At 51.4% G+C, this 20,037-nt stretch overlaps 3 protein-coding genes across 12 annotated transcripts; 1 reads left to right on the plus strand and 2 right to left on the minus strand.

The window, feature by feature from the left end:
* Nucleotides 1-104: 104 nt before the first annotated feature.
* Nucleotides 105-3,803, minus strand: STK16 (serine/threonine kinase 16). Of its 2 annotated transcripts, XM_077884936.1 has the most exons (8): nt 3,667-3,803; nt 3,175-3,364; nt 2,150-2,369; nt 1,752-1,885; nt 1,457-1,577; nt 1,234-1,329; nt 692-813; nt 105-576 (listed from the first exon to the last, which is right to left on the minus strand). In XM_077884936.1, the coding sequence occupies exons 2-8, from the start codon at nt 3,258-3,260 to the stop codon at nt 438-440; spliced, it is 918 nt and encodes a 305-aa protein (XP_077741062.1). In that variant the 5' UTR covers nt 3,261-3,364; nt 3,667-3,803; the 3' UTR covers nt 105-437. The 2 variants fall into 2 exon arrangements, with proteins under 2 accessions (XP_077741062.1, XP_077741061.1); XM_077884935.1 differs by lacking the exon at nt 3,667-3,803 and having other exon boundaries at nt 3,175-3,522.
* Nucleotides 3,757-15,730, plus strand: GLB1L (galactosidase beta 1 like). 8 transcript variants are annotated; one of them, XR_013372851.1, is made up of 18 exons: nt 3,762-3,960; nt 5,084-5,210; nt 5,386-5,552; nt 5,798-5,948; nt 6,116-6,176; nt 9,972-10,066; nt 10,154-10,328; nt 10,412-10,470; nt 10,563-10,684; nt 10,791-10,831; nt 11,030-11,148; nt 11,461-11,535; nt 11,654-11,743; nt 11,884-11,997; nt 12,250-12,381; nt 12,833-13,048; nt 13,418-14,738; nt 14,843-15,730. XR_013372851.1 is itself a non-coding variant. In XM_077884923.1 (17 exons), the coding sequence occupies exons 2-17, from the start codon at nt 5,142-5,144 to the stop codon at nt 13,685-13,687; spliced, it is 1,956 nt and encodes a 651-aa protein (XP_077741049.1). In that variant the 5' UTR covers nt 3,761-3,960; nt 5,072-5,141; the 3' UTR covers nt 13,688-15,730. The 8 variants fall into 8 exon arrangements, 6 of the variants coding, with proteins under 6 accessions (XP_077741053.1, XP_077741051.1, XP_077741049.1 ...); XM_077884923.1 differs by having other exon boundaries at nt 3,761-3,960; nt 5,072-5,210; nt 13,418-15,730; XM_077884922.1 differs by having other exon boundaries at nt 13,418-15,730.
* Nucleotides 13,792-20,015, minus strand: ANKZF1 (ankyrin repeat and zinc finger peptidyl tRNA hydrolase 1). Of its 2 annotated transcripts, XM_077884921.1 has the most exons (14): nt 19,829-20,014; nt 19,435-19,612; nt 18,479-18,582; nt 18,146-18,248; nt 17,830-18,023; nt 17,344-17,456; nt 17,101-17,248; nt 16,601-16,829; nt 16,288-16,437; nt 15,123-15,609; nt 14,848-14,959; nt 14,545-14,712; nt 14,322-14,407; nt 13,792-14,124 (listed from the first exon to the last, which is right to left on the minus strand). In XM_077884921.1, the coding sequence occupies exons 2-14, from the start codon at nt 19,580-19,582 to the stop codon at nt 14,001-14,003; spliced, it is 2,166 nt and encodes a 721-aa protein (XP_077741047.1). In that variant the 5' UTR covers nt 19,583-19,612; nt 19,829-20,014; the 3' UTR covers nt 13,792-14,000. The 2 variants fall into 2 exon arrangements, with proteins under 2 accessions (XP_077741047.1, XP_077741046.1); XM_077884920.1 differs by having other exon boundaries at nt 19,435-20,015.
* Nucleotides 20,016-20,037: the final 22 nt, after the last annotated feature.

Genomic DNA, 20,037 nt, shown 5'->3' on the forward strand with positions numbered 1-20,037 from the left:
CATTAGGCCAGTCCCTCTTCCCAAGCGGTTCCCTTGGAAATGGCAACCAGACCCTGGGCCCTGGGCACCTCTTCTCTTTCATTCCAGGAACAATGAGACTAAGATCCACACCAAGCTGCTTTCACTTTATTCTTCTATTTATACATTCTCCTGCTCCCAGATGTGAAGGCAGACCATGATGTAAGCTCAGCAGTCCTGCTCAGAGCCTTTCTAGATTCTATCCATTTCCCCTTCCCCATCTCCTGCCCTCGTCCACACCCAGTCAGTCCCCTGTCCAGTTGTTGTAGAAGCAAAGAAATAAGACTGAGCTGACAGTTCCCATCCACTTGTCCCCGATGCCAAGAGAGCAGTCCTGGAGACACCGGGTGGAGATTCTAATGAGGGATGAGAGCCTCCTTCCAAGGCACAGGGCCACCTCAACGTAGCCATTGGTCTGTTTAGATTTGGGTGGTATGTTGGCCTGAAGCTGGGGGTTGCAGTGCCTCCAACTGACTGAGGAGGAGAGAGATGGGAGGGCGCTCCTGGGGGTCTACAGTCATCATTGAGGCCAGCAGCTGCCGCAAGGTTGAAGAATGCCTGTGGAAGGAGGCGGGCAGGGTGACTGGAGGGTCCTCATTCCCCATGCTACGGTTCTAACTCCACTAATGCCAGTGAGGAGTCTGAAGTGTTTCGTACCCCTTTTATTGCTCACCTGGGGCTCTGCGGGATGCTGAGTTGGTTCTGCACAGCAAGGGCCACACTGTCACCCTTCTGGAACACCATGTCATATGGGCCTTCCCCAAACATCATGGCATACAGCACGCAGCCTAGGGACTGAACATAACTTGGTTATTACTTGACAAGGGACCAATAGAAATGATCTCTTTCCTCTGGACTCTGTAGTGAAAGGTGACTACATAAGCTAATAAGAATAGGCTGACCTCAGCCCCATGACACCACCAGGGTCCAGAGAAAGCACCAGCTAGCTGGAGGCTTCTGCACCCCCTGCTTGCCACTGCCTTCAGTCCTGACACTTAGCTGTACTCATTCTGTTCAAAGGGAGGAATGATACCACTTCCTGAGCAATTGAGTACAGTGTCAGTGACGGTTCCCAGGAAGGAAGTCGAGGGGGATGGGGACATACACGGTTCCTGGGGCCCCATGCAATCGAAACCAAAGACCTGCCCCTCTGCTGCACAGCAGGTACAGAGCGGTACTCCTCCCCATCCATGTGCCCCCCCACATGCTCCTCACCCAGACATCAGTCCGCTCATCAATGACACAGTGGCTCTGCACGGAGAAGAGCTCTGGGGCGCGGTAGGAGATGGTGCATCGCTGGGCTGCCCAGTCCTGGAAGAGTGGCCCCATAGCTCAAAAGAGAGGCACAGGTCATAGTCATGTGACCAAACTGGGGCATGCAACAGGAAAGGCTGAGGATGGGGAACAGGAGGGCAAAGGAACCTGGACACTCTTTTACCTGCAGGGCCAGAGCCTGGCGGGAGCCTTCCACATGGATGCAAGCTTGATTCATGGAACCCAAGTCCATTAAAACTGGCTGCCCCTCATCTCCAAGCAAGATATTGGTGGGCTTCAGGTCCCTGCAGGAAAGTGGAAATAAATGGCCCATGAACATCCCTGGACAGGGAGACTAGAATCCTTGGGGGCAAAAGAATCATGGGGACTGTTCCTTGGGAGGAGAGCAGAGACCACTCAATCCTTTTGGTGAGGCTCTTTCTTTCTGCCCCATAAGCACACTGGGCCCTCCCACTGACCTGTGGGCATAACCTCTGGCATGAATGGCCTCAAGGCCTCTGCAGATACCCAGCAGCAGCTGAAGGATTTGATCTTCAGTCAAGAAGTTGCCTTTGTCCTTCAGCCTTTCTATCTCGTTCCACAGCGTACCCCTCTGCAACACAAGTTTCCCCACGGTTGGACAGGTTTTCTGGGTCTCTGCTCCCTCAGCCTGATCCCTTCCCTGTGTCACAGCCTAGCAGCTCTTTCACCACACACACTACACACCTCACAGTCCCACTTGGGTTCCCCTAAACCCCAAATCTGAAGCGGTCCAACACAGGACATGGTCTCTGCTTCCTAACGTGCTTGGCTACTCACACAGCCCTCGGTAGATGACTCTGTTGCAAGCCCCTCCATTGCCAGGAGACTTTCTGACCTTGAAGAAGGGTAGCAGCAGCCAGGCCTCATGTTTAGTGCCCCGCTCCCTCAGACAATAAGCCACAAGTCGGAGGATGTTGGGGTGATGGAAGAGGCGATGCATGTCTGCTTCTCGTTGGGCTTCCTCCCGATCCTGCTGCTCGTGACACAGGATCCGCTTCAGGGCGTAGAAGTGTCCATCATGTAACCCCTCCACTAGGTCCACATAGCTGAACCCACTGTGGGCCAAAGGGGTCAGTGAAGGACCACGGTCATCTCCCACACTGCTTGGACCCAGAGGAACTCCCTGGGTGGGGAGGGGAGGGGGTGTCTTTCCCAGTCAGCAGAAACCCTCCCAAGACGTGGCTTCAGGAGAAGTCTGAAGATTTTACACTTTGAGCTCAAGGGTAGGAACACAGCAATCTTTGAGGTACCTTGGTCATAATGCACAGCTCTGCACGTGACAAATGCTCCGGAAATGTTACATGAGTAACAGTCAACATCTGTCAAGTGCTGTGAACCGGGCCCTGGGTGAGATTATTATTATTATTTTTTCTCTTTTTGGTGAGATGATTTCTATGCACTATCTCATTTAATCCTCACAACTCCATCAGCGACAAAAGATAATTATCTCCAGGGCAGCCCGGGTGGCCCAGCGGTTTAGCGCAGCCTTCAGCCCAGGGCCTGACCCTGGAGACCCAGGATCGAGTCCCGCATCGGGCTCCCTGCATGGGGCCTGCTTCTCCCTCTGCCTGTGCATGTGCGTGTGTGTGTGTGTCTCTAATAAATAAAATCTTAAAAAAAAAAAAAAAAGATGATTATCTCCATTAAGCAGATGATGAAACCACGGCTTAAGGTCACACCAGGTGGAGCCAGGAGGCCTGGCTCCAGAATCCACTTTCTTGGCATTCGGGTTGCTAGGCTCTGTCAGGGGAGCTAAAGGATGCTTTACAAGGATGAACCTCCTGAGGCCCTATCACGTGCAGACTGCTGTCCTTCACTCACCAGAACCCTGGGGGCTGGCTAGGCGATTTCAACACTCACCCCTCCCCCAGTTTCTGGATGAAGAGGTAGCGCTTGTTGTCAATGAGGACGGTTCCCCGGGAGCAGACACACAGCGCGTGGCCCATAGCGCCTCAGTCATCCTCCTCAGGGGCGGTCCGGGGCTGCCGACGGCCGCGTGCGGGCTGAGGGGGCTCTTCCAGGCGACGCGCTGGGGGCCCCGCGGATCATGCTGGAAGGCAAAGGACGGCAGGGTCGTGGGCCAGGCACGACCCCCGAAGTGCCGACGTGCAGAGCTGGCGCCCGGGCCTCGGAACGCAGAGGAAACGAGCCTTGGCGACGCCGGCTCGGGCACGGCCGAGGTCGGGTGCCCTGGAGCCTCGGGCCACGCCGCGACGCCCAGGCCGCGTCCTCGCCGTCGGGCCGCCTCGGCAGCCGCGGAGCGTGGGGGCGAGGCCCGGGCCCACCCGGCGGGGCCCGCCCCGGCCTCGGCGCGCAGAGCCCCGGGAGGGCCGGCCCCGACTCCCCACTGACCTGGCTCCGGCCGGAGACAAGCGCCGCGGACCGGAAGGAGCGTCTACGTCATCAGGCCGCGCCGGCGTAACGGCCCGCGGTATCCTAGCAACCGCAGGGCATCCGGAGGATGTGGGGGCGCGGAGCTGAGAGGCCGGGGGCGGGCTAAGGCGCGGGGAGCACGGGTCCCGGGACCCGGTGAGGGTTCCACACCAGGCCTTCAGTAGTGGGCAGGACGCAGGCACCCGCGCCCAAGGGGAGCAAAGCCGGGCTCGGCCCGAGGCCCCCCAGGCCCCCCGTCTCCCAATGCCGGAGGTAGGAAGCTGCAGTCCAGCCCCGAGGGGCGGGGGCCGGGCGGGGGCCGGCGGCCTGGACCCCCACAGCGCCGATCGGTGCACCCTTCGGGGCTCAGGCCTGCATCCCACTACCCTAGTTTCAGTGGTTAAGAGCTTACTAGCTGCGTGACCTTGGACGACTTAACCTCTCAGAGCCTCGGTTTCCCCAGTTGTAAACAAGCTCTAACAGTACCTAAGGTTAGGTGCCCGTACGGGGAGGCCAGGCTGCAGCTCCCAGCTCTGCTAAACTAGCTGCGTGACCTTGAGCAGACTATTTAAAATTTCTGCCTCTCAATTCCCTCATGGGTAAAATGGGAGTGATAATTACCAACTGCACGGAGCTTTTTGAAGATGAAGTGAGATGTAAAGTGCTTAGCACACTATCTGACACAGCCTTGGTGTCAATAAATAGAAGTTGCTGTTATTTTTATTATGATTCTATTTTTCTTATCCTGGTCCTTACATCCCAGGCTTGGGATTGTGAAGGCAGGAGTCATGGAGATTCATAAATTCCCAAGCCTTGGCCCCAGGTAGTTGTTCTTGACAGCTCTCGCTGAGGCAGGCAGGGATAAATTGAAGAGCGGTGGAGATCCAAAGAAGACAGAATGGCTGAGGTGGTCTCTTTTGCTGTAGCAGGGCCACTAGGAGAAAAAAAAAAAAATCCCATTTATAACTTGGTTCCTACTTTCACACCACTGGGAAGATTGATTCTGAACCTGTTTTAGCCCCCTGGTTCCGACATTCATTCATCTAGATTTAACCTGCTATGTACCGAGTCCCGTGCTAGAAGCTGAGGATACAAGATGGACAAGGTACTCTTCACCCTCAGGGAGCTCAGTTTAGTACCACAGTGCTTCTCAATCTTGAATGCCTTTCGGATCGCCTGGGAATCTTGTTAAAATCCAAATTCTGATTCTAATAGGTCTGAGGTAGGACCTGAGACTCTGCATTTCTAACAAGCTCCCAGGTGATGCTGATGAAGCGGATTCAAGATGTAGAGGATCTTACAAACTAGTAGAGTAGCGCGGGTGGACAAGTCCAGGCTAATTGCCTGGTGACTTGAGGTGGTCTCCGCCCCCTTGCTCGCTGAGGTTCCCTCCCAGGAATCCACCACGTGACAGCCGGACCGCCCTCTCTGAATAGAGGAGCCCTGTTAGCGCCATGGCTCCCAGGAAGCGGCTCTGCCTTCCCGTCCTGCTGTTGCCACTTCTGTCCCTGCTGCTGCCCCAGGTAAAATGACAGGATTGAATCGGCAGGCTGGGCGTGGTGAGGCGGGATGAGATCCAGCCCAGGAGAGAAAGTGAAAATAACAGAACAACAGGCTGGGCTAGTTCCATCTCCTCTGCAGACTCTGACCCCTCCCTCTGTTCCAGGCCTCTGCTGACCCCGGGCTCTCTCTTTGCAGGCAGACAATCGGTCGTTCATAGTGGATCGGATAAATGACAGATTCCTTCTAGATGGGGCCCCGTTCCGCTACGTGTCTGGCAGCCTACACTACTTTCGGGTACCACGGGTGCTTTGGGCAGACCGGCTTTTCAAGATGCGAATGAGTGGCCTCAACACTGTACAGTTGTAAGAAGTGCTCAGGACAAGCCATGGAGGGTGGGATTTACTCTTCCTACCACCCCCCGTCAGAAGGGGATTGGGACAGGAGGACTAGCTGGGTATGAGAGCTCCAGGGCTTCCAGGCCAAGGGTGGGAAAGGGTGGGCCAGGACCTCCTTCCAACAGCTTCCTGGAGATTCCATGCAAGGCCTGAGCCCTTAGGCCTCTCCAGCACCTCCCGCCTTGGGCCCTGTTAACCTTTTTCTTTCTCAGTTACGTGCCGTGGAACTACCATGAGCCAGAGCCTGGGGTCTATAATTTTAATGGCAGCCGGGACCTCTTTGCATTTCTGAAAGAGGCATCTCTAGCGAACCTGTTGGTCATACTGAGACCAGGACCTTACATCTGTGCAGAGTGGGATATGGTGAGTTAGAAGGGATAGAACCAGAGCCACTCCTGTGCAGTTCCTTCACTCCCCCCATCTGCCCACACTGTAGGGCCACTTCCAGTGCTATACTCAATATCCTCCCTTCATACCTCTTCCACCCCACTCCCAAACAACAAAACCTGCTGTCTTTATGTTTGTCGCAGGGGGGTCTCCCAGCCTGGTTGCTTCAAAAACCTGAAATAAATCTGAGAACCTCAGATCCAGGTGAGCTGAGACAAAAGTTTCAACACAGAAAATAAAAGCAACCGATAGGAACACAATGAGTCATTTGGGTGCTCAAAACTGAAGAGACCATCCCCAAACTGGAGATCATCCATGCAGATATTTGAGTGTTTCCTTCATGCCTAGCAAGATGCTACAAACTGACACCGGGCAGACCCAGTCCTTGTGTAGTGGGGCTTATGGGGAAAGAAACAGGTTTGTTTTTGTTTTTTTTTAAAAACAAAACAAAACCTGTAAGATTATTGCAAATTGTAAAAATACCACACAAGAAAAAAACAATACTCATGAGGCCATGAGTAACAGAGAAGGCCTGTTTTGGGTAGGGAGGTCAGAAAAGGCTTTTCTGAGATGATGACATTTCACTTGACTCTAGGGAAGGAAAAGCTTTGGTCATATGAAGAATGAGGTGAGAATGACCCAAGTAGAGGGAACAGCATATTCTAAAGCCCAGAGGTGGGAAAGAAGTGGTATGGTTGAGGCCAACTCGGCCAGACCATAGTGGGTAAGGGAGAGAGGAATGTGACGTGAAATTGGAGATAGACAGGGACTGTTAATGCAGGACCTTGTAGGCCACCGTAAGGGGTTGGTATTTTATCATAAACACAGTAGAAAGCCATTGAAAGAGCTTAACCAGACAGGTTTGATTTGTTTTCAAATTACTTTAGCCCGGATGTGGAGAATGGAAGGAGGGGGCCAAGCAAGGATGGAGGTGGAGAAACTAATTGGGAGACTCAGGCTGTGATTGAGGAAGGAGGTGATGGCTCGTGGATTAAGGCAACGGTGGTGGAGATGGGAAGAAGAGAGCAGTTTTGAGATGTAGGTTGAAGATCAAAAATCACCAGGCCTTGTTAGATTCTGATGGGAAGGAGAAGGGTGGGGGCAGCATGAATCGGGTTTGGAAAGAAAGGAGTCATGTTTCCAATGAACATGGTGGTGCCATTTACTGACACAGGGAAGTAGGAGGAGACTAGGGGTGGCAAAGGACCACCTTTTTTTGGGGAAAAACAGTTCTGGTTGTGTTAAATTTGTGTCATCACACACAAGTTAGGGTGTTAAGCCACAGGCTGTGTGAATGTGACGCTCACGGGGAGCTCTGAGCTAGAGATAAATTTGGGATTTATCAGTCTAGAGATGGCATTTAGATCCTTGGCTGTTGAGACATTGCCTGAGGGAAAGAGCATCAGGAGAGAAAAGATGAGAACTCAAGATTAAGCTCTAAAATGCCCTATATTTTAAGGAGTTTGGATTTTACTTCAAGTGTAGATAGGAAGTCACCAGAACAAGGGAGTGATCTTATCTGATTTATCTTTTAAAAAGATCACTCTAGTAAAAATGCTTTGTATCTGTTGGGGACCATCCCGCTTCTTAGGGCGCTGAAGAGCTCTATGCTCCTCAGAACAATTCCCCAACTCAGCTGGCTCTGAAATACATTTGAAATGGCAAAGTAGTGCTGGCACACCGGCATGCAGTGTCCACTTTTCCCAAGAAAGCAGCGACCTCTTCACTGCAAGTCCACAATTCCTTTCCAGGCCTCTCACCTCCTTGGCCAGTCAGGAGCACCCAGCCCGGCTGTTCACCCCATCCTTTCACATACACTCTTCTCTTGGCTCTCCAGATACCATCTTTATGTGGTCTGTGCTCCTTTCCCTGAATCCCAGCCTTGCTGACCACTCCTCCTTAGTCTCTTGCTGGTTCTCTGCCCTTTCTCTTTCTGCTAAATGCTGGATGGGGTGCTGAAGGCCTCAGTTCTCCGACCCTTCTCTTTTATGTGTTCACTCCTTAGACAATCTCATCCATTCCCATCGCTTGCTTTTTTTTTTTTTTTTAGATTTCTTTTTTTTTAATTTTTTTAAAAATTTTATTTATTTATGATAGTCACACACAGAGAGAGAGAGGCAGAGACATAGGCAGAGGGAGAAGCAGGCTCCATGCACCGGGAGCCCGACGTGGGATTCGATCCCGGGTCTCCAGGATCGCACCCTGGGCCAAAGGCAGGCGCCAAACCGCTGCGCCACCCAGGGATCCCTAGATTTTATTTATTTATTCATGAGAGACACAGAGAGAGGCAGAGAGGTGGGCAGAGAAGCAGGCTCCCCACAGGGAGCCCAATTCAGGACTCACTCTTTCCCAGGACCAGGGATCACGCTCTGAGCCCCCAGGTGTCCCTCCCATGGCTTTCAATCCTATCTAGTAGCTAACAACTCTGAAATAGAAAACCTCTGCAATAGGTTCTCCTCTCCTTCAGAATATGAACCATGGATTCCTTAAAATGGCCTCTCAGGCCCTACCTAATGGACCTAGTCACCTCCCTGACCTCTACTCTTTTCTTCATTGTTCACACTGGCCTCATTGCTGTTTTTCAAACCTATCAGGCACATTCCTGCTTTGAGGCCGTTGCACTTGGGGCTCCCTCTATCTTCCTGCAGAATCACCTTTTCAGAGAGGCCTTCCCTCAGCTGCCCTCTAAAACTTAAGCTCTCCTGCCATTTTATATCCTTCCATGCTTTATTTTTTCTCCTGGGCATTAACATACTGTGTATTTTAGCTATTTATTTATTACCTGCTTTCCTCACTGGGAAGGAAATTCCACAAGGGCAGAGATTTTTATCGATTTTGTTCCATTCTGTATCCCTAACACCTAGAATGTTGCTGGGTACATGCTAAACACTCATAAATATTTGTTGGATGAGCTTTAATATATGCTTGGATAGAAGGAGGCAGTCAGACCTGGCACCCTTTGTACAGAATGCAAAATGGAAAGGAATTGAACGTTTTAAGAATGCAAAAATACCCTCGAGTACATCTTCCATTGAATCCATTTTTGAGAGTCTGCTACATGTTAGGCATTGTCCTCAAGGATAGGGATGAAGCAGATGGACCTGACAAATAGGTTCCTGTTCACTGGGTGAGGGAGACTGACAGGAGACACTTAGAGAGGGGCACCTGGATGGCTCAGTCTGCCTTTGGCTCAGGTCAGGATCTGGGGTCCTGGGACGAGTCCTGCATCGGGTTCCATGCTTAGTGGGGAGTCAGCTTCTCCCTCTCCTTCTGCTTGTGCTCTCTCTCTGTCAAATGAATAAAGCCTTTAAGGGGGGGGGGGCATTTAGAGAAATACTGATAATTTGTTATGTGCTTGAAAAAAAGTAAGAGGTGACATGAGAGTATGTAACAGGGACACCTACCCTCATCAGGATTATCAGAGGTTTTCTTGAGGAAGTGAAATAGAAGTTAAGATCTGAAAACTGTACTGAGAATGGCCAGATGAAGGATGGTGGAGAGAAAGTGTCAAGCAGAGGTCATAACAGGTGTGAAGACCCTGAGGATGAATCAACAAAAATCACAAATAGGGCCTGAGATTTTAAGGCACAATACTGAATATAGTGGTCTTCTGATGGATGACTTAAATCACCAGAACTGTCAGTTCCATCAGGGTGCAAGTCATCATTCTGCATTTTTGTGAACTCCCATGCTACTTCACAGCTCTCTCAAGTATACATCGATTATAATTAGTTCCCTATGATGCTTTTAACATTTTTCTTACATTAAAAAATTTCTTAATTTACAACTTTAAGGTTTCCTGTGCTTAGATGTCGTTGCCATGCAAATTCACAAGTGCTCAGGGTTCAGTCACCACTGCTCAGGTTCATTTGTGGGTGAGTGGGCTGCAAACAGTAGCCCAGGGTTCAGGCAGCACTGAAGTTGCTGGCCTTGATGCTATGGGTGGGGGCTGCAAAGGCAGTGGTGTCCTAATGAGCAGAGCACTGCTCCTTCCTTTAGACTTTCTTGCTGCAGTGGACTCCTGGTTCAAGGTCTTACTGCCCAAGTTATATCCATGGCTCTACCACAACGGGGGCAACATCATTAGCATTCAGGTACAAGGGACTGGGTGAGAGGAAGGAGGTGCCAGGGGTCCTAACCTCTGCTGCATGGCTGAGCTCCATTTTCCATTTTCCTGGCAGGTGGAAAATGAATATGGTAGCTACAGAGCCTGTGACGTCAACTACATGAAGCACCTGGCTGGGCTTTTCCGTGCGCTGCTAGGAGACAGGATCTTGCTCTTCACCACAGATGGGCCTGAAGGACTCAGATGTGGCTCCCTCCAGGGCCTCTACACCACTGTGGATTTTGGCCCAGGTCTTCTGAGCGAGGGTGGAGTAGAGTCTGGGGAAGGGGCACCTCTTCTATGTTTATCTTTCACTTTTGTCTCCTCTCTGCAGCTGACAACATGACCAAAATCTTTGCCCTGCTTCGGAACTATGAACCCCATGGGCCACTGGTGAGGAGCTGGAGGGGAGGGCAATCAAAGCAGGAGTTGGGGTTGGGAATGGGTCGAGCTCAGTCCCCATCTCACTTGTGGCTGCTTTCTAGGTGAACTCCGAGTATTACACAGGCTGGCTGGATTACTGGGGCCAGAATCACTCCACACGGTCTGTTTTGGCTGTAACCAGAGGCCTAGAGAACATGCTGAAGCTGGGAGCCAGTGTGAACATGTAACTGGAGACACGGGGGCCAACATGAAGGCAAAACGGGATGTTGGGGAGGAAAGTGATTCAGTGGGTCAGCTTTTCCCTTTCCCCCCACCTTACCCCCCTTCAGGTACATGTTCCATGGAGGTACCAACTTTGGATACTGGAATGGTGAGTCCAGGTGGTCCCTGGGGTGGAAGCAGGGAGGCATCAAGGAATTAGAATCCAAGGGCTGGGTAGATTAGGAGGTCTCAAAGCTGGATGTGGCCACCACTGCCCCTTCTGATGGCAAAATTCTTTGTGTGAATTTCTTTGCTTAGTGCCTGTCATTTGAAAGACACTGAATGAATGAAATTGGTTTGACCCCAGGTGCTGATGAGAAGGGGCGCTTTCTTCCAATTACTACCAGCTATGACTACGATGCACCAATATCTGAAGCAGGAGACCTCACACCTAAGCTTTTTGCTCTTCGAAACGTCATCAGTGAGGTGCCCTACCACTTCATTAAGTGCCAAAGGCTTTTATCAATTTGGGGAAAGGGAGTACCTAAATTGTTAGTAATGGGATCCCATAAATCATTGGTTGTTGTCTGGGCCGCAGAGCCTACAGAACCACTTCCCAGCCACCCAGACGGGACTACTTGGGAAGACGCACACAAGCATGTGCAAAATTACAGGATCTTCGTGACCCCTTAAAGCCTTTCCCCGGAACCCAGGTTGAGAGCCCTGTGCTTAGTAGGGTCTGGGAGTAGGGGTTATTTGTGTGGTTTTCCTATGGCTCCTGAGAGAATTTGGGCTCAGTTCCAGGAAATTCCCTTGGGACCTTTACCTCCCCCCAGCCCCAAGATGATGCTTGGACCTTTGACCCTGCATCTGGTAAGCTCTGGATCATCTTTTCTCTGATCCTACCCCTTTGTTCTCTAAATGGCCCAGCCTTTCTGGCCCTCTATTCTGACTTACCTTTTATTCTAACATCTTCCCCTTATCCTAACAGGATGGGGATTTGCTGGCTTTCTTAGACTTCCTGTGCCCCCAAGGGCCCATCCATTCTATCTTGCCCTTGTCCTTTGAGGCTGTCAAACAGGTAAGGGACAATCCCACGTCCTGGAGGCACGGGAGCCTTCCCCAACAGCTGTAGCCAGAGGTTCCCTCTGTTGCCCATCTTCCCCATAGTATCCTCTTTCCTCTCATTTCATCTTAAGTACTTAACTCTTCCACACCCAGGACCATGGCTTTATGTTGTACCGGACTTTTCTGCCCCATCCCATTCCTGAGCCAACGCAGTTCTGGGTGCCTAACAATGGAGTCCACGACCGTGCCTATGTAATGGTAGATGGGGTAAGGACCTCATTCCGGGCTACCCTGTGAGCCCATCCCCTCTCCTCCCAGCACCCCGTATCTGCCCACGTTTGCAGGAGGGGCCACAGATAAGCTGGGATGAGGAAGAATTTGAGGCGAAGGTTCCAGAATACATGGGTAACGAAGGACGGGCTACATTCTCTTTGCTTTCCAAACACGTGTGCTAACGTAGCTTCCTGTGTCATGGCCACAAGCTAGAGCCCTTCCTCTCAGAGCGCATCTTATCCACAGGTGTTTCACGGTGTCTTGGAACGAAACATGAAACACCAACTATTTTTGACGGGGAAAGGTGGGGCCAAATTGGACATCTTACTGGAGAACATGGGGAGGCTCAGTTTCGGATCTAACAGCAGTGACTTCAAGGTGAGCTAGCCTTGCCTGTCCCTTCTCCTGCATATTAGTGTCCATCAAACTCCCCTGGAAAAATAGGGGCCTAATAGAAGACAAACAAGAGCCCTGTGCTTAGGAGTTAGGCAACAGGGATCCCTGGGTGGCGCAGCGATTTGGCACCTGCCTTTGGCCCAGGGCACGATCCTGGAGACCCGGGATCGAATCCCATGTCAGGCTCCCTGTGCATGGAGCCTGCTTCTCCCTCTGCCTGTGTCTCTGCCTCTCTCTCTCTCTCTCTCTCTCTCTCTCTCTGTGTGACTATCATAAATAAATAAAAATTTATTAAAAAAAAAAGAGTTAGGCAGCAAAAGAGTCGCTTGTGGGGATCTAGACATGGCCACTCGTTGCATCCCAGGGCTTGATTAGGGACAGTTACACCATAAGAGCTTAAGAAATGATGAATTTTTATTTGCCTTCTTCACAGGGCCTACTAGAGCCACCAGTTCTGGGGCAAATGGTCCTTACCCAGTGGCTGATGTTCCCTCTGAATGTTGATAAGCTCGTAAAGTGGTGGTTTCCCCTCCACTTGATGAAAAGTACACGTCCTCAAGCTCCTTCTGGCCCCACCTTCTACTCCACAACGTTTCCAATTTTCGGAGAAGGCGGGGACACTTTTCTCTTTCTACCTGGATGGACCAAGGTACTGCTGACATTGGGGTCAGGGTGATGAGAAGAAAATAACGTTAGAAGGGGGAGTGGAAATTATTCCTGATTAGAAACCCAAAAGGAGGGACACCTGGATGGCTCAGTCAGTTGAGTATCTGACTCTCGATTTTGGCTTGGGCTGTGATCTCAGGGTTGTGGGACTGAGCCCCGCATCAGGTTCCATGCTCAGCACGGGGAGTCTGTTTGGGATTCTCTCTTTCCCTTTCCCTCTGCCCCCTACCCCCACTCCCGTGCTTTCTCTTTCTCTAAAATAAATCTTAAAAAAAAAAAGAAACCCAAAAGGGGGTGATTTTACCCCCTTGAGAGCTGACCATTTTCTTCCACTCTCTATTCTCTTCTTCAGGGCCAAGTCTGGATCAATGGGTTTAATTTGGGCCGGTACTGGACAAAGCGAGGGCCCCAACAGACCCTCTATGTGCCACGACCTCTGCTGTTTTCTAGAGGAGGCCTCAACAAAATTACATTGCTGGAGCTAGAAAGCGTGCCTCTCCAGCCCCAAATCCAGTTTGTGGATAGGCCTATACTTAATAGCACTTCACATAAGACATTTGTCTATTCCCTCTCAGTTGAAACGCCAAGCGCCCCTGAACCAATGGAGTTAAGTGGGCACTGAAAGAAAGGTAACCTTGGACCCGGGACATGGAGTGGGCAGGATCCCTTGGTGCTGGCCACGGTGACCGCCAGGAACCAAAGGCCACAACCTGAATGCAATACAAGTGCAGTTTCCTTGCCAAACTTTATTACGATTAAAGTTCCAGAGACAGTACCAGCTCCACACCCCTCTATGGCCCTGTCTTTGCCCTGGTTCCTGAGTGTCCTTCTTAATCTTCCAAATACTCCGGTTTCACGGGAAAGAAGAAACCTAGGGCTACTGTGAATGCACCCTCTCAGGGCCCAGAGTTGGCCCAGGTGCAGCTGTAAAGAGGTCAGGAAGAGGGCTTGGCGGCCTGGCAGCGGTGATCCCGGAGGCAGCGTGTGGAGCAGAAAGAGAAGTCAAGATAGTGAAAGGGAATGAGGCCTTGGAGGGATGTCCCACAACTCCAGCAGCGCCTGGACAAGAAGAAGATAGATGGCTGAACAGGTACCCCAGAAACTTTCCAATCCAAGCTCTTCCCCGCTCCTCCGGCCATATCTGGTTTTGTTCCAGAGGTTTTCTCAGAACATCTCAAGTCCCCCCTCCCCCCAACAGCCTTTTGGAGGACTCTGCAGCATTCATTCCACTTGCCCACACCTGGCCCTGTACTTACTGAGCACAAAGGGTTGCAGGACCGGGTGTCTGCGGGGTGGAGACTCCCAGCTGGGCAGCCAGCCTGCGCTCTGCGGCCAGAGCTCTCTGAGGGGAAGAGAAGTCTTATTAGGGACAAGGCCCCAGAGCTGGACAGGGTGCCTGCGAAGTGACAGCTGCACGCTGGGAAGGGGTCAGACCTCTGAGGAAATCAGGGCTGTGGAAGAGAGAACCTCCAGCCTCACCTTCTCACGATCGCTGAGGGCGGCAAAACGCCGCTGCTCTTCTTGCTCCCTCTCCTCCTGCTCCCGCTGCTTCCGCTGCTGTTCCTCCCTTTGCCGCCGGGCAGCCTTCTGCTCCCTTTTCCGCATAGCCTGCCGTGCCTCCATTTCTGGCGTCAGTGGCCCTGGCACCTGGAGGATTTCCAGGGAGGTGTAAGGTAAGACCCATACAAACTGTCCTTGGGAAAACTATAAGAAAGTGGAAAAGATCTTAGCCAGGATCAATGCTGCCTTCCTACTCTACTGCTGCTTCCTTTTCCAGCTGACCTGAGCCTTGCTGTAATCGTAAGCATCTGGATTCTTCTCCATGAACCTTCGGAACTCATTACGCGTTGACTTGTCAGCTGCAACCGTATATGGTGGCCGGGCCCGGGAGTCCCTAGGTGCGAAAACCCCCCAAAGTGGGTTCAGCTCGCCTCCTCCATCTCCCAACCTCACCCAAACAGATCAAAGGGAATACTGTCAAGTAGCCAGTACCAACGTTAGCCTCCAGATGATCCTCTCTATACCCCAAAGGGCTCGGCTTGGGGACCATTACTTACTGTACAGTGGGGTTGGCACCTGCCTCCAGCAGCAGGCGAACCACTGAGCCTCTCCCAGCTGCAGCTGCTGCATGCAGGAGGGTGAAGCCATTGGAGCCCAAGGGGGCACTGAGCAGAGACAGAACTCCAGGGTCTGTGGGGCCAGCAGCTAGCTGGAGTTTCAATATCCCAACATCTCCAGCTCTGCAAGCAGCCAGAAGCATGTCCCAGAGCTCTGACTGATCAGGGGTCTTGGCCTCATCCAGGGAAGGCCCCAAAGGGGCTGCATGTGCCTGGGCGGACTGTGAGAAGGCCTCATCTCCTTGAGGTTGCTGGGGAAGAGTCACATGCACCCCGGCTTCCAGGTCCTGGCTTCTCTCCTTCTTATTCCTTTTTCTCCTTCTCCGCTTTGGCAATACCTCAAACTCACGAAGATCCAGGGTCCCTACTGTCAATTCTACTAGCTCCAGCTCCACCTGAAAGCTGTCCTCTCCCTCCGACCCTGAACCTAGGGAAAAATACGATGTTAGGTCCATCTAAAGAAATACACAGAGGGTGGAAGGATGTGGGCTGCCCCAGATGTATAATAATGTACATAAAAAGAGAATCCAGATTGTCTTGAAATGAAATTAAGTATTTGTATTTTGTCACCAAAGATCAAGTAGCACATCAAAAGCTGAATCCATTAGTATCCCATGTAGAAATGAGGCTCTCAGCTCAGATGGAGACAGGCCCAGAAGGACCCACGCAGGGACAAACGTCCTTAGGCTCTCCCCTTGAGCAGCCTTAGGATGGTACACAACAGGGGAGAGCATGGGAGCTGTGACAGCCGTGCAGGCTAAGAACCAAGCAGGCCTCAGCTCCAAACTGCAGCATCCAGTAAGAGGGCAATTATGTGAGATTCGCGCCACACAAGCCTCTGTTTCACATACTTATGTCATATTTCCTAAGTGTTGGGGATACATCAGTGAACAAAAGAGAACAGGAAGTTGGGAAAGGTGATTAAACCCATCTTAGTAATTGCTACCGGGTGCCCCTTATCGTAACAGCCCTATGCGTGTGTGTAATGGTATGTGTGTTATGTAAGGGCTCATTATAAAGAGGCAAGTGACAGTAGGAGATTTGACACTGCATTTCCAGGATAGACACCCAGATAGAGTTGACAGTTGCCAGATGGTGCTCAAACCCTGTTTGGGAGATTCCTCATTCTGCCCAAGTGTCTCATTTTCATCACTGGAGACCTTTCTTTCTGCCTCGAGAGCCTTCTTCCCCACTCTCATTGTCTTCCTATGTGCTTGAGGTGAGTCCAACCTGGCTGTCTCCCGGGGGTCTTCTCCTGCCATAAAACAAAAGATGTTTCTCAAGTTTAGCTGAGGAGAAGCCAGCTCAGGTCTCTCTCAATGAAGATGCTGTCTGGATGTACAAATGAGAACCCAAGGCTTGGGCTGGAAGGTACAGGAAGATCTAGGGAGTCTGGGGGGTCTGGATCAAAGGCTCACCATGGACATGCAAGGTGGTCAGCTTATGGAACACACGCTGTAGCTCTCTGAAGGTAGGTCTGCGGGTAGCGAGGGGGATATCCCAAAGTCGGGGGTCCCCTCGTTGCAGGGGTGCACCATGGCCTCTGAAGAACAGGGACCGGCCAGAGCGGGGGGCACGCAGCAGTATTGTCCCAGCCTCCTCCAGTGCTTTAGCCCAGCCTGGCCCTGCCAGCAGGTCACGAACATCCTAGGGAAGAGAATAACTCAGCCCTGTGTATCTTCACTTGCTATTTTTAAATCTCCAACCCAAAAAAATGGGCCACAAGATGATGTATAAGGAATGTGAAATAGAAAATAATACGAGGGAAGAATGAGAGGATGAAGACTCTTGGGGATCCATTCCTAGTCTACTGTTGCCTTCCCAGAAATAATGGGGTCAAGCTCCCCACGCTAACATTTGATGAGAGGGGGGGAAAAAGTAGATTAGCAGACCACCAGATCCGAGACACCTAACTTACCTTGTATAATGTGGCTTCATTATAGCGCCTCAGGTTGGCTCCGGCAGACCGAGAAGCCCCACCCCGGGCATCGCGAATTCCCTGGGCTGTGCCCCGCTTGGCCCGCACTGTGTAGCGGTGAAAGGTTTTGTGTGTCACCACGTCTCTTCTGTAGACAACACAGACTCAGTACTGGAAATTAGCCCGTACTCCCAGGCTAACGGGGTCCAGTCCATCCTTCTACCCCATGCAGCACCCTCTCACCCTTGGAAAATGGCGCCAGCAAAGTGCCCAGCTGCAGCCATGAGCACCACATAGGATCTGGGACCTCCGTTCTGCAGGTTCTGTAGCAGCAGTTCTGGTTCTTCTGGTGGTACCTGGATGACAGCACAAACATGCCCACTGTATTCACGGAGAGGAAGAAATCAGTGCCAAGTGTCTCACGTGCATGATCTCATTTCATACAACCATCCTGAGGCTTGTCTCCACTTTACAAATGAGGACATTTGAGGCTTGTAGTCGCGATCAAGTGGTAGAATAACCACTCAAACCTATATTGGTCTGTTTCCGAACTTAATTCCATTACACTCGACCTCAGATTCAGGCCAATTCAGTCCAACACTGTGCTGTCCATTGTGGTACCCACATTCAACAGGAAGAAGAGAAATAAGAAATGGCCTGGGCTTAGGGGAGATCTAGGCTGAGTGCTCAAAGGCCACAGTTGACCACACAACTTGTGCTGCCACTTGCCTGGCGAGGGCCTAGCACACAGCGATAGGCATAAAGAAACTGGCCCTGGGCGTTTTGGAAAAGAACCCGATGTGGGTGGAAGCCTTGGGGTCTGCTGGGCTTCTCAAATTCAGCCCTCTCCTCATCTGGTATCTGCAAGTCCTCCTCACTGGCTGATTCTGAGTCTTCTGATCCTGAGATGCTGGAAAGATCTCCTGAAAACGACATGAGGTGCACAAGTTTGGTGTTCCATCTTTGACCTTTCCTCAAGCTCCTAAACTAGGGCCTTCCTCCACCCCCATGTCCTACTCAACACAGGTCTCCTACCAGCCGTCACCTGTGGAGCTCTGCTTTTCAAAATCCAGGGCAGACAGGAAAGGCTTGTCCTTGAGACGCTGCTTTAGGTTAAACCGATGCCAGTCAAGTTTATAATGTTCCCTCTGGTAGGAGGCAAAGAAGGAGGCTGATGTGGAAATATGCCCCAGTCTGGCCCTTAATAGTAAGTATTCAAGACCAGAGAGAGAACTCCAGGAAGTATGACCAGGTAATACCAACTGCCTTAGTCAAAACATGGACCTTTATTAATTAAAGACAAATCACATGTCTGCCTCTCCTCACCCACCATTATACTTTTTGCTTCTACCATTTAGCTCAGCACCTGGCCTTTTACCTGTTCCTGGTGGTTCTGGAAGGTCTGGTCACAAGTGGAACAAAATAACTTCTCTGAAATATCCAGGAGACCCTGGGGTAGTTTTCTTTCTGGGCTTGCTGAACCTAAATAAGGGGAGGGTAATTAGAGGTGGAAAGGGAGTCCAAATCTGCAGTACCTAGAAATTACATGCAGTGTCTGATACACAGATGAAAAAGGTGGCACATCCTTTCCTTCAAAGAATTTATAATCTAGGAATCATGAGATAAATGGCACAGTGATCATTTTATATGGGAAGTATGCTTCTGAAAAGATGTGAGACAAACATATCAAACAGTCTGACGGGATGGGTTAAGGGAATCCTGTAGAAACGTTAAAATTATTTTTAACTGCAGAAAACACTTCCCAAATGCCCAGTTTTTAGCTTACATTTACTTTTTTTTTTTTTTTTTAAGATTTTATTTATTCATGAGAGACACGGTGGGGAGGGGGGGCAGAGACACAGGCAGAGGGAGAAGCAGGCTCCATGCAGGAGCCCGAGGTGGGACTCCATCCCGGGTTTCGGGGATCAGGCCCTGGGCTGAAGGCGGCGCTAAACCGCTGAGCCACCGGGGCTGCCCATAGCTCACATTTCCAATTACCGTGTGGTTTGTTTAAAAAAAAAAAAAAAAAACTAAGAAAAACAGCCAGAGACAAAGGTTGTAAAAAAAAAAAAAAAAAAAAGGTTTTACATTCAGCAAGAATGAATGATTTGATTGGAATCCAGTTACCTTTGGACAATAGGAATTTTGAAGGATTTTTTTTTGCAGTCTCACCCAGAGACGGAGTGAATGTTAGATAAATTTTATCCAGTAGGAAGATGTCAAGGGCTCTTAAACCGGGGAATTTATCAATTAGAATGTGTTCCCTGGACAAGCGCTAAGCTCTAAAGAGCCTGCCCCGTTCCTCATGGGTCCTCCCCAAACGTTCCCAGGTACCTGGACAGGAAGTCCGCAGAGCCTGGGCCGGAGCCGCCTCCGATGGGTGGCTCACCAAGCTCAGGCCCTGACAGACCCGAGCATCCGCGTTGAGGTCAAACAGGGAGACCAAGGCAGGAACCCGGGCTGCAGCTGAAACCGGCGACATGGCTGGGCAGAAATTATGTGGGAGCAGCTCCTGGAGCAGAAGGGGGTGTGGGGGGGTAAGAACGGAGCCCCCAGGGTGCGATCCTACCGCCCGGCGGCCTGACTCGGCCTCCTCCACGCCGCGGGGCACCCAGTCCGCTCTCGGGGTTAATACGTGACCCCAGCCCGGTTTCTCAAGGGGGAAGCATCCGGCTCCCACATCGAGTCCGAGAGAGCTGAGGCTCCCCCATCGACCGCTCCTCGTTACCCGTGCGACGAGATCCAGCAAGGGCTAAACCGCGTGGACTCGCCGCCGCCCCCAGCAGCTGCACCAAAGGTCCCGGGCAGCCGGCGGCACAGACGTCCACGATTCCAAGCCCGGATTTCTGCAACACCACAACAATCTCGTCACTACGGGGCCGCGGAGGGGACACGCGGCGTCGCCCGCACCTTGGCCCCGCCCCAAAGGGCGCGCAC

Source organism: Canis aureus, chromosome 36 (assembly GCF_053574225.1).
Source record: "Canis aureus isolate CA01 chromosome 36, VMU_Caureus_v.1.0, whole genome shotgun sequence".
In the NCBI taxonomy this organism is placed as follows: Eukaryota; Metazoa; Chordata; class Mammalia; order Carnivora; family Canidae; genus Canis; species Canis aureus.